The following is a 13415-nucleotide window of genomic DNA, read 5'->3' on the forward strand; positions in this document are numbered from 1 at the left end:
AGATGACGTTGGCCACCAAAGAGCAAAGACTCCAAGGCAGGAGGGGGTATGCCTGGTTTATGCTCACCATATATCACAATCATTTACACCCATAGTCTTAAAAATTAGTTTTGTTTGGTAAAAACAACACCTGTGATTATGTATCAATAAAACCTATAGAAAACCCCTATTTAATATAAGTTACAGCTCTCTGTATTGTTTACATGAAATATGGCTAATATAAACAAAGCAAAATACGTAACATGTCCACGCAAAGACCACCACACCTAACAGCATCTGTGCAAATAGCCAATCCGAATCGCTTCCCAGCGCTGGCGACCAATGTCATCGCATGTATTTGCACGTGTTTGGAGGGGAGGGATGGGGAAGGGAAGGGTGCCCTGTTTTAGAGTAAGTACACTCAGTAAGGATGTATGACATATGAGAAAGACGCATTACCTGCATGCGGTCAGCAGGAAGGATAGGGAAGAGCGCTGGCCATCGCCGCTTCCCACAGCTACCGCCTTCACGGGCACCGCTCCGCGCTCCACCGCTGCTGTAGCCGCGAGCCCGGGACAGCTTCAATGACAGTCACCGCCGGGACCTGCCGCCACTTCCGCCCATCGCACCGCCTGTGGGTGATTGGACAGCGGATCCAGCACTGGATCCGCTGTCCAATCAGAGCTGCCTCACTGACATAGGGGTGGTGTCCCTGTCCGCGAGGCACTTGTTTAAGTGCCGCATTCAGCATGTTTTTTTATTGGGCTTGCCCCCCTGCTCTATCCTGTTCCCATTGTGTATGGGAGGCACTGCTATCAGTGCCTCCCAAACTAATTATTAGAAGAAAATAAAGAAGATACTTATGCCACAGAATATGTCATAAATGTACCATCCATGTGGACTATGATTGGGGATAGTTACCTTGCCCGAAGCGTGGTGAGCAAAACAAGCCATGCAAGGGGACTTGATGCACTAATTGGGGTTCCCTGTGCTATGACGGCGAAAACACCCAAAAAAATAAATAAAAGTGCGTTGAACTTTTTTTGTGTTGTCAATTTTCCATGTAGACCTTTCACGTGTCGACCTTTTGTACCTGTCGACCTTTTCCACTGTCTACATTGTCCATGTCGACAAGATGACCATGTCCACCTTTTGACCCTGCCGACAGTTTCAATGTTGACAATTTGATGTCGACCTATTGATTGTAGACCATTTTCCTGCAGATCTATTGACCCATAACCGGTTGTAACAGTTGATATAGCGGAATCGATGTTTCTAAGGTGGGAATAGGCCATTATATTGATATTTTTACTCTTTCCACAGACATACAGTAGCCACAAACCTCCTGCAGCCTCCTTATTTGACGTACTTCCAAAGAACACTCAAATACACTGAAAACATTAATATGTGGGAGGGGGACCTTGTACTGCACACGCTAATTACAAATTTAATGAGAGGTGCTATCATGCTGAGACTTGTAGTTCCACAAAGAAAGAGAAAATATAATGCCGATGCACACTCTATAGTACCAAGCACTGCTAATTAGAATAATTATAATAAACTCTGCAATATAACAAACAGCAACATTGAGGTGCTTGGCATCAGAGGCCGAACTCTGGAAGGCAACAGAGTCAGCTGCCGCCGGGCTCCTGCTTTGAAGTGGGGCACCTCTCCTCCTTTTCCATGTGTTCAGCGACATTAATAAATTAAGTTAAATGACAGCAGCCGGTATCTCTTCCATAGCCGACTTCCCCACTAGTCACTGCACCTTACAAATCACACCGTCTTTATTATAGATACACTGGAAGCAGATACCTTACTGATGAAGATATTTGCCCCTATAAAGGAAGCATGAGAATTCTAACTATATGAAGTTATTTCTCTGACAATTACAAGTAACTTCATATAGTTAGAATTCCCATACTTCCTGTGCAAGAGCAGATATCTCCATCAGTAAGGTGATTGCTTCCAGTGTAATAGGTTGTGGGTTCTAATCCTGGATATGACACTTGCAAATTAATTGTCAGAGAAATGATCAGCATTGTGAGTGACTGAGCAGATCTGTGTAGTGTGTGGCTGGCCTCCTACATAGATCTGCCTAGTTGCAACAGTTTTGTAGTAGCTTCATATAGTTAGAATCTGCAGGCTTGCTATGCAGGAGCAAAAAAAAAAAAATAATATATATATATATTATATATATATATATATATATATATATATATATATATATATATATATATATATATATATATATATATATATATATATATATATATATATTCACTGTATAGGGTGGCACTCACGGGTCTTGATGAACGAGAATAAAAGACTGACTGAGTCCGTTCTAAATGAACATTTAGAACGGACTCCGTCAGTCTTTTATTCTCGTTCATCAAGACCCGTGAGTGCCACCCTATACAGTGAATGGATTGGGGTTGCTTGACCCGGGAGGAGCACCAGGGCAAGGTATACGTGTTAGCAAACGAGTGCCGGCTTTTGGCTTATGTGTGTGTGTGTATATATATATATATATATATATATATTTCTCTGACGTCCTAGTGGATGCTGGGGACTCCGTAAGGACCATGGGGATATAGCGGCTCCGCAGGAGACAGGGCACAATAATAAAAGCGGATCAGGTGGTGTGCACTGGCTCCTCCCCCTATGACCCTCCTCCAAGCCTCAGTTAGATTTTTGTGCCCGGCCGAGAAGGGTGCAATCTAAGTGGCTCTCCTGAGCTGCTTAGAATAAAAGTTTAAGTTAGGTTTTTTTCTTTCAGTGAGACCTGCTGGCAACAGGCTCACTGCTACGAGGGACTTAGGGGAGAGAAGTAAACTCACCTGCGTGCAGGATGGATTTGCTTCTTAGGCTACTGGACACCATTAGCTCCAGAGGGAGTCGGAACACAGGTCTCACCCTGGGGTTCGTCCCGGAGCCGTGCCGCCGACCCCCCTTGCAGATGCCGAAGTTGAAGAGGTCCAGAGTCCAGAAACAGGCGGCAGAAGACTTTCAGTCTTCATAAGGTAGCGCACAGCACTGCAGCTGTGCGCCATTGTTGTCAGCACACTTCACCAACAGTCACCAACTGTCACTGAGGGTGCAGGGCGCTGGGGGGGGCGCCCTGGGCAGCAATGTATAATACCTTTTTATGGCTAAAATACATCACATATAGCCCTTGAGGCTATATGGATGTATTTAACCCCTGCCAGATCTCACAAACTCCGGGAGAAGAGCCCGCCGAAAAGGGGGCGGGGCCTATTCTCCTCAGCACACGGCGCCATATTCCTGCTCAGCTCTGCTGTGAGGAAGGCTCCCAGGCTCTCCCCTGCACTGCACTACAGAAACAGGGTTAAAACAGAGAGGGGGGGCACTTATTTGGCGATATGATTACATATATAAAAATGCTATAAGGGAAAACACTTGTATAAGGGGTTGTCCCTGTATAATTATAGCGTTTTTGGTGTGTGCTGGCAAACTCTCCCTCTGTCTCCCCAAAGGGCTAGTGGGGTCCTGTCCTCTATCAGAGCATTCCCTGTGTGTGTGCTGTGTGTCGGTACGTGTGTGTCGACATGTAGGAGGACGATGTTGGTGAGGAGGCAGAGCAAATTTCCTGTATTGGTGATGTCACTCTCTAGGGAGTCGACACTGGAATGGATGGCTTATTTAGGAATTACGTGATAATGTCAACACGCTGCAAGGTCGGTTGACGACATGAGACGGCCGGCAAACAAATTAGTACCTGTCCAGGCGTCTCAGACACCGTCAGGGGCTTGTAAAAACGCCCATTTACCTCAGTCGGTTGACACAGACACAGACACGGACACTGACTCCAGTGTCGACGGTGAATAAACAAACGTATTTTCCTTTAGGGCCACACGTTTCATGTTAAGGGCAATGAAGGAGGTGTTACATATTTCTGATACTACAAGTACCACAAATAAGGGTATTATGTAGGGTGTGAATAAACTACTTGTAGTTTTTCCTGAATCAGATAAATTAAATGAAGTGTGTGATGATACGTGGGTTTCCTCCGATAGAAAATTATTGGCGGTATACCCTTTCCCGCCAGAAGTTAGGGCGAGTTGGGAAACACACCTTAGGGTGGATAAGGCGCTCACACGCTTATAAAAACAAGGGGCGTTACCGTCTCCAGATACGGCAGCCCTCAAGGAGCCAGCTGATAGGAAGCTGAAAAATATCCTAAAAGTATATACACACATACTGGTGTTATACTACGACCAGCAATCGCCTCGGCCTGGATGTGCAGCGCTGAGGGGGCTTGGTCGGATTTCCTGACTGAAAATATTGATACCCTTGACAGGGACAAGATTTTATTGACTATAGATGCATTTCTATATATGCGAGATGCGCAGAGGGATATTTGCATTCTGGCATCAAGAGTAAATGTGATGTCCATATCTGCCAGACGAAGACACGACAGTGGTCAGGTGATGCAGATTCCAGACGGCACATGGAAGTATTGCCGTATAAAGGGGCGGTCCATCGGACCTGGTGGCCATGGCAACAGCTGAAAAATCCACCTTTTGTTACCCCAAGTCACATCTCAGCAGAAAAGGACACAGTCTTTTCAGTCTCAGTCCTTTCGTCCCCATAAGGGCAGGCGGGCAAAAGGGCCAGTCATATCTGCCCAGGGGTAGAGGAAAGGGAAGAAGACTGCAGCAGGCAGCCCATTCCCAGGAACAGAAGCCCTCCACAGCTTCTGCCAAGTCCGCAGCATGACGCTGGGGCAGTACAAGCGGACTCAGGTGCGGTAGGGGGTCATCTCAAGAGTTTCAGCACGCAGGGGGCTCACTCACAAGTGGACTCCTGGATCCTACACGTAGTATCCCAGGTGTACATTGGAAATTCGAGACGTCTCCCCCTCACAAGTTCCTGAAGTCTGCTTTACCAACGTCTCCCTCCGACAGGGAGGCAGTATTGGGAACAATTCACAGGCTGTATTCCCAGCAGGTGATAATCAAAGTACCCCTTCTACAACAAGGGAAGGGGTATTATTCCACACTATATTGTGGTACTGAAGCCAGACGGCTCGGTGAGATCTGAAATATTTGAACACTTACATACAAGCGTTCAAATCAAGATGGAGTCACTCAGAGTAGTGATAGCGAACCAGGAAGAAGGGGACGATATGGTGTCACTGGATATCAGGGACGCTTACCTACATGTCCAAATTTGCCTTCTCACCAAGGGTACCTCAGGTTCGTGGTACAGAACTGTCACTATCAGTTCAGACGCTGCCGTTTGGATTGTCCACGGCACCCCGGGTCTTTACCAAGGTAATGGCCGAAATGATGATTCTTCTTAAAAGAAATATGGACGTTTTCCTGATAAAGGCAAGGTCCAGAGAACAGTTGGAGGTCGGAGTAGCACTATCTTAAGTAGTTCTACGACAGCACGAGTGGATTCTAAATATTCCAAAATCGCAGTTTTTTCCGACGACACGTCTACTGTTCCTAGGGATGATTCTGGACACAGTCCAGAAAAGGATGTTTTCTCCCGGAGAAGAAAGCCAGGGAGTTATCCGAGCTAGTCACGAACCTCCTAAAACCAGGAAAAGTATCAGTGCATCATTGCACAAGGATCCTGTGAAAAATGGTGGTTTCTTACAAAGCGATCCCATTCGGTAGATTTCACGCAAGAACCTTTCCGTGGGATCTGCTGGAAAAATGGTCCGGATCGCATCTTCAGATGCATCAGCGGATAACCCTGTCTCCAAGGACAAGGGTGTTTCTTCTGCGGTGGCTGCAGAGTGCTCATCTATGAAAGGGCCGCAGATTCGGCATTCAGGACTGGGTCCTGGTGACCACGGATGCCAGCCTGAGTGGCTGGGGAGCAGTCACACAAGGAAAAAATTTCCAGAGTGTGATCAAGTCTGGAGACTTCTCTCCACATAAATATACTGGAGCTAAGGGCAATTTACAATGCTCTAAGCTTAGCAAGACCTCTGCTTCAAGGTCAGCCGGTATTGATCCAGTGGGACAACATCACGGCAGTTGCCCACGTAAACAGGGCGGCACAAGAAGCAGGAGGGAAATGGCAGAAACTACAAGGATTCTTCGCTGGGCGAAAAATCATGTGATAACACTCTCAGCAGTGTTCATTCCGGGAGTGGAAAACTGGGAAGCAGACTTCCTCAGCAGGCATGACCTCTACCCGGGAGAGTGGGGACTTCATCGGGAAGTCTTCCACATGATTGTAAACCGTTGAGAAAAACCAAAGGTGGACATGATGGCGTCCCGCCTGAACAAAAAACTAGACAGATATTGCGCCAGGTCAAGGGACCCTCAGGCAATAGCGGTGGACGCTCTGGTAACACTGTGGGTGTACCAGTCAGAGTATGTGTTCCCTCCTATGCCTCTCATACCAAAAGTACTGAGAATCATGAGAGGGAGATGAGTAAGAACGATACTCGTGGTTCCGGATTGGCCAAGAAGGACTTGGTACCCGAAACTTCAAGAGATGTTCACGGAAGACCCGTGGCCTCTACCTTTAAGAAAGTACCTGCTCCAGCAGGGGCCTTGTCTGTTCCAAGACTTACCGCGACCGCGTTTGACGGCATGGCGGTTGAACGCCGGATCCTGAAAGGGCATTCCAGATGAAGTCATCCCTACCCTGGTCAAAGACAGGAAGGATGTAACCGCAAAACATTTTCACCGCATTTGGTGAAGATATGTTGCGTGGTGTGAGGCCAAGAAGGCCCCTACAGAGGAATTCCAACTGGGTCGTTTCCTACATTTCCTGAAAACAGGACTGTCTATGGGCCTAAAATTAGGGTCCATTAAGGTTCAAATTTCGGCCCTGTCGAATTTCTTCCAGAAAGAACTGGCTTTAGTGCCTGACGTTCAGATGTTTGTAAAAGGGGTACTGCATATACAGCCTCATTTTGTGCCCCAGTGGCACCTTGGGATCTCAATGTTGTTTTGAGTTTCCTAAAGTCACATTGGTTTGAACCACTCACCACTGTGGACTTAAAATATCTCACATGGAAGGTGACGATGCTATTAGCCCTGGCTTCAGCCAGGCGTGTGTCAGAATTGGCGGCTTTATCATATATAAAGCCCTTACTTAATTTTTCATTCTGACAGGGCAGAATTGAGGACTCGTCCTTAATTTCTCCTTAAGGTGTTTTCTGTTTTTCACATGAACCAACCTATTGTGGTACCTGCGGGTACTAGGGACTTGGAGGACTCCAAGTTACTTGACGTTGTCAGGGCCCTGAAAAATATGTTTCCAGGACGGCTGGAGTCAGAAAATCTGACTCGCTGTTTAGCCTGTATGCACCCAACAAGATGGGTGCTCCTGCTTCTAAGCAGACGATTGCTCGCTGGATTTGTAATACAATTCAGTTTACACATTCTGTGGCAGGCCTGCCACAGCCAAAATCTGTAAAAGCCCATTCCAAAAGGAAGGGGGCTCATCTTGGGCGACTGCCCGAGGGGTCTCGGCTTTACAACTTTGCCGAGCAGTTACTTGGTCAGGGGCAAACACGTTTGCTAAATTCTACAAATTTGATACCCTGGCTGAGGAGGACATGGAGTCTCTCATTCGGTGCTGCAGGGTCATCCGCACTCTCCCGCCCGTTTGGGAGCTTTGGTATAATCCCCATGGTCCTTACGGAGTCCCCAGCATCCACTAGGACGTCAGAGAAAATAAGATTTTACTTACCGATAAATCTATTTCTCGTAGTCCGTAGTGGATGCTGGGCGCCCATCCCAAGTGCGGATTGTCTGCAATACTTGTACATAGTTATTGTTACAAAAATCGGGTTATTCTTGTTGTGAGCCATCTTGTCAGAGGCTCCTTCGTTGTTATCATACTGTTAACTGGGTTCAGATCACAGGTTGTACGGTGTAATTGGTGTGGCTGGTATGAGTCTTACCCGGGATTCAATATCCTTCCTTATTATGCACGCTCGTCCGGGCACAGTATCCTAACTGAGGCTTGGAGGAGGGTCATAGGGGGAGGAGCCAGTGCACACCACCTGATCCGCTTTTATTATTGTGCCCTGTCTCCTGCGGAGCCGCTATATCCCCATGGTCCTTACGGAGTCCCCAGCATCCACTACGGACTACGAGAAATAGATTTATCGGTAAGTAAAATCTTATTATATATATATATATATATATATATATATATATATATATATATATATATATATATATATACAGAAAAAAACACAGCACTCACCACACCAGAAGCGGGGCACAGCTATGCACTTACCACTCACAGGGTGGGGTGCATGTAACACAGCACTCTCCACCACAAAAGCGGGGTACACAGCCGTACTTACCACTCACAGGGCGGGGTGCATGTAGCCCATGACCACATCGCTCTAATAAATACAAACAAAGAACCCAGCACTCACCAAAGTAAACTCACTTATCCTCAACAATTCAATAAATAAATGATGGGGGTTTAGTTGGTGGATTGGCCAATGCACGGAAGCCTGCATACCGATTTTCAAGGTACCCCACCTTCATGCAGGTCCTACACTATCACAGAGTCTTAAAACCTGACTACTTCACTGCTGTTACACACATCATCTGGCTCAACGATGATTGCTAAGGAACAGCTGAGACAGGTTCAGGATAATAAAGTCCACACAGGGGTGCATGAGAAAGCTAGTGGCCACGGTTAATAAGAGCTAACCATAGATTAACCCCATCGTATACATACAGAAAAAAACACAGCACTCACCACAGCTTTCTCATGCACCCCTGTGTGGACTTTATTATCCTGAACCTGTCTCAGCTGTTCCTTAGCAATCATCGTTGAGCCAGTGCAATAGGTGACTAGTGTGCCTTTAAAAGCCATAAAGTCTGTGGCAGGTACACATTAAATCTAGCAGGCAGATGATGTGTGTAACAGCAGTGAAGTAGTCAGGTTTTAAGACTCTGTGATAGTGTAGGACCTGCATGAAGGTGGGGTACCTTGAAAATCGGTATGCAGGCTTCCGTGCATTGGCCAATCCACCAACTAAACCCCCATCATTTATTTATTGAATTGTTGAGGATAAGTGAGTTTACTTTGGTGAGTGCTGGGTTCTTTGTTTGTATTTATTAGAGCGATGTGGTCATGGGCTACATGCACCCCGCCCTGTGAGTGGTAAGTACGGCTGTGTACCCCGCTTTTGTGGTGGAGAGTGCTGTGTTACATGCACCCCACCCTGTGAGTGGTAAGTGCATAGCTGTGCCCCGCTTCTGGTGTGGTGAGTGCTGTGTTTTTTTCTGTATGTATACGATGGGGTTAATCTATGGTTAGCTCTTATTAACCGTGGCCACTAGCTTTCTCATGCACCCCTGTGTGGACTTTATTATCCTGAACCTGTCTCAGCTGTTCCTTAGCAATCATCGTTGAGCCAGTGCAATAGGTGACTAGTGTGCCTTTAAAAGCCATAAAGTCTGTGGCAGGTACACATTAAATCTAGCAGGCAGATGATGTGTGTAACAGCAGTGAAGTAGTCAGGTTTTAAGACTCTGTGATAGTGTAGGACCTGCATGAAGGTGGGGTACCTTGAAAATCGGTATGCAGGCTTCCGTGCATTGGCCAATCCACCAACTAAACCCCCATCATTTATTTATTGAATTGTTGAGGATAAGTGAGTTTACTTTGGTGAGTGCTGGGTTCTTTGTTTGTATTTATTAGAGCGATGTGGTCATGGGCTACATGCACCCCGCCCTGTGAGTGGTAAGTACGGCTGTGTACCCCGCTTTTGTGGTGGAGAGTGCTGTGTTACATGCACCCCACCCTGTGAGTGGTAAGTGCATAGCTGTGCCCCGCTTCTGGTGTGGTGAGTGCTGTGTTTTTTTCTGTATGTATACGATGGGGTTAATCTATGGTTAGCTCTTATTAACCGTGGCCACTAGCTTTCTCATGCACCCCTGTGTGGACTTTATTATCCTGAACCTGTCTCAGCTGTTCCTTAGCAATCATCGTTGAGCCAGTGCAATAGGTGACTAGTGTGCCTTTAAAAGCCATAAAGTCTGTGGCAGGTACACATTAAATCTAGCAGGCAGATGATGTGTGTAACAGCAGTGAAGTAGTCAGGTTTTAAGACTCTGTGATAGTGTAGGACCTGCATGAAGGTGGGGTACCTTGAAAATCGGTATGCAGGCTTCCGTGCATTGGCCAATCCACCAACTAAACCCCCATCATTTATTTATTGAATTGTTGAGGATAAGTGAGTTTACTTTGGTGAGTGCTGGGTTCTTTGTTATATATATATATATATATATATATATATATATATATATATATATATATATATATATATATATATAATATATATATATAGGGGGGGGGCGGCATCAGTATTTTTCTTGCCTCCGGGCAACTGGGACAAACTTACGCCACTGCTTGGCATACTTTTGGCCAAAAATTACTGGCGCACCAGCCAGCGTCCAGGTGATCTCATCTCCATTTGTGCATCTCTGTGGTTAATATATGCGACCCTTGTAGATTGTAATAACCAGCCAGCATTCATTACACCCCATAGTGTTTCCTGCAGCACCACAGCAGCGCCCCGGGGCAGATATATAGCAGTAAAGGGGGGTACTCACGGAGCGATCGCTGCTTAAAATCTAAGCAATCTGACTAGATTGCTTAGATTTTAAGCATGATCGCTCCGTGTGTATCCCTCACAGCGATAGCGATGCGCAGCCCCGCGAATCGCTATCGCTGGTGCTAGATTGGCCTGCCATGCAGGCCAATCTAGTAGGTCGCTCATTTCACCCGCTGGGTGAAATGAGCGCCCCCCCCCTTCCCGTCTCCCCCCGCACGCTCAGCACACATTGCGCTGTGCTGAGCGCCGGGAGAGATGTGTGCTGAGCAGATGCTCCCAAACTTATCAAGCGACTAGTACGTAGGCTGCCGACGCTGGACGCAGATGCTCCCAAACTTATCAAGCGACTAGTACGTAGGCTGCCGACGCTGGACGCAGATGCTCCCAAACTTATCAAGCGACTAGTACGTAGGCTGCCGACGCTGGACGCAGATGCTCCCAAACTTATCAAGCGACTAGTACGTAGGCTGCCGACGCTGGACGCAGATGCTCCCAAACTTATCAAGCGACTAGTACGTAGGCTGCCGACGCTGGACGCAGATGCTCCCAAACTTATCAAGCGACTAGTACGTAGGCTGCCGACGCTGGACGCAGATGCTCCCAAACTTATCAAGCGACTAGTACGTAGGCTGCCGACGCTGGACGCAGATGCTCCCAAACTTATCAAGCGACTAGTACGTAGGCTGCCGACGCTGGACGCAGATGCTCCCAAACTTATCAAGCGACTAGTACGTAGGCTGCCGACGCTGGACGCAGATGCTCCCAAACTTATCAAGCGACTAGTACGTAGGCTGCCGACGCTGGACGCAGATGCTCCCAAACTTATCAAGCGACTAGTACGTAGGCTGCCGACGCTGGACGCAGATGCTCCCAAACTTATCAAGCGACTAGTACGTAGGCTGCCGACGCTGGTCGCAGATGCTACTATAATTAGCAAGCAAATAGTATATAGGCTGCCGACACTGGACGCAGATGCTCCGATAATTAGCAAGCGTCTAGTACATAGGATGCCGACGCTGGACGCAGTTACTCCAATAAAAGCTCCTTGAGTCCTGTTGGAGAAAGAGCACTATATAAATAAAATTATTATTATTAATTAGCGTCTAGTACGTAGGCTGCCGACACTGGACGCAGTTACTCCCATAATTAGCCGGAACCATGGGAGGTGGACTCAGAATCGAGGCGATAATATACACATTGCCTGGTACCTCCCTGTGAGCGTCCTCACCCCATCCTGTAACTCTAGGTCACACTGTAAAACAGAGGTCACCATCTCTAGTATAGGGTGACCACCCTCTGTATAATACACCCTACAGACCTCTCCCTGTATACAGACAGCATGCTACACAGCTACATCTGTCCCCCAGCAGGAAATGATCAGACTCCCCCAACACAACCACCCACCCACCCCACACATGATGTAGCCATCATCCACCTGACACACAGCCCCTATACGGCCAGAGCAGGTGGCCGCGTTCTATAGTCCCCGGGGGGGACGACTGACAGCTGGTGATAAGTGCTATTCCCAGAGCGCGCTGCGCTGTCTCCAGGCGCAGCAGCGGTGTACCGGCTCAGCGTTACGCCGCCTGCGCAGCCCGGGCAGCCCAGCACGCAGCAGCCTCTCCCCCAGCAGTGATAATAGGATAATGCACTCAGCTTTTCACTTTCCCGAAGGTGCCGACTCCCAGCGTGTCCCCCAGGACGTAGTGTCCTATCTTCACCCGGCCGTCGTGCTTCTGCTTCTCAGCCATCTTTGTACCCAGAATGCAGCTGGGAGAGGTAATACCCGGCTGGCTCCTGACAGCTCCCCACTGGCATTTGTCACACACGGGGTCTGACAGGCTGAGCAGCTGCTGGGAGGGTGGGGGTCCGGGCAGGAGACAGTTAAAGGTGCAGTTTTGATGTTTTCGATTTCTAAACATAAACACAGGGATGACACATCCTGGCAGCCCTCCTCTCACAGAGCCACAGGGGGAGGGTGCCCTCTGTGCCAGCCCTCCTCCACCTCTTACATTGGTAGTAGTGCCCTATGTCTATATGCAGTGTCAGGTGTGTATATAGGGTGTGATACATTTGGATTATGGTCATGTGCAGTGGTCAGGTGTGTATATAGGGTGTGATACATTGGATTATGGTCATGTGCAGTGGTCAGGTGTGTGTATAGGGTGTAATACATTTGGATTATGGTCATGTGCAGTGGTCAGGTGTATATAGGGTGTAATACATTTGGATTATGGTCATGTGCTGTGGACAGGTGTGTATATAGGGCAGGCATTCCCAACCGCGGTCCTCAAGGCACATCAACAGTGCAGGTTTTAGTGATATCCAGGCTTCAGCACAGATGGTTAAATCAAAATAACTGAGGTACTAATTAAGTCACCTGTGTTCAAGCCTGGATATCACTAAAACCAGGACTGTTAGTGTGCCTTGAGGACCGGGGTTGGGAAACACTGATATAGGGTGTAATACTACATTTGGATTATGATCATGTGCAGTGGTCAGGTGTATATAGAGTGTGATACATTGGATTATGATCATGTGCAGTGGTCAGGTGTATATAGGGTGTAATACATTTGGATTATGGTCATGTGCAGTGGTCAGGTGTATATAGGGTGTAATACATTTGGATTATGGTCATGTGCAGTGGTCAGGTGTGTATATACTGTAGGGTGTGATACATTTGGATTATGGTCATGTGCAGTGGTCAGGTGTATATAGGGTGTGATACATTGGATTATGGTCATGTGCAGTGGTCAGGTGTATATAGGGTGTAATACATTTGGATTATGGTCATGTGCAGTGGTCAGGTGTGTATATAGGGTGTAATACATTTGGATTATGGTCATGTGCAGTG

The 13415-nt window shown here is 47.4% G+C and overlaps 1 protein-coding gene across 1 annotated transcript in view; it reads right to left on the reverse strand.

Moving 5' to 3' along the window:
• The window catches only part of PRKAA2 (protein kinase AMP-activated catalytic subunit alpha 2), a 67118-nt gene extending 54544 nt beyond the window's left edge, over positions 1-12574 (reverse strand). The window contains exon 1 of the mRNA XM_063939291.1: positions 12219-12574. Within this exon, the coding sequence (XP_063795361.1) occupies positions 12219-12483 (265 nt within the window). The 5' untranslated portion in view covers positions 12484-12574. The remainder of the gene's footprint in view (positions 1-12218) is intronic.
• Between the last annotated feature and the right edge of the window lie 841 nt (positions 12575-13415).

This window comes from Pseudophryne corroboree, chromosome 9, assembly GCF_028390025.1.
Source record: "Pseudophryne corroboree isolate aPseCor3 chromosome 9, aPseCor3.hap2, whole genome shotgun sequence".
NCBI lineage: Eukaryota > Metazoa > Chordata > Amphibia > Anura > Myobatrachidae > Pseudophryne > Pseudophryne corroboree.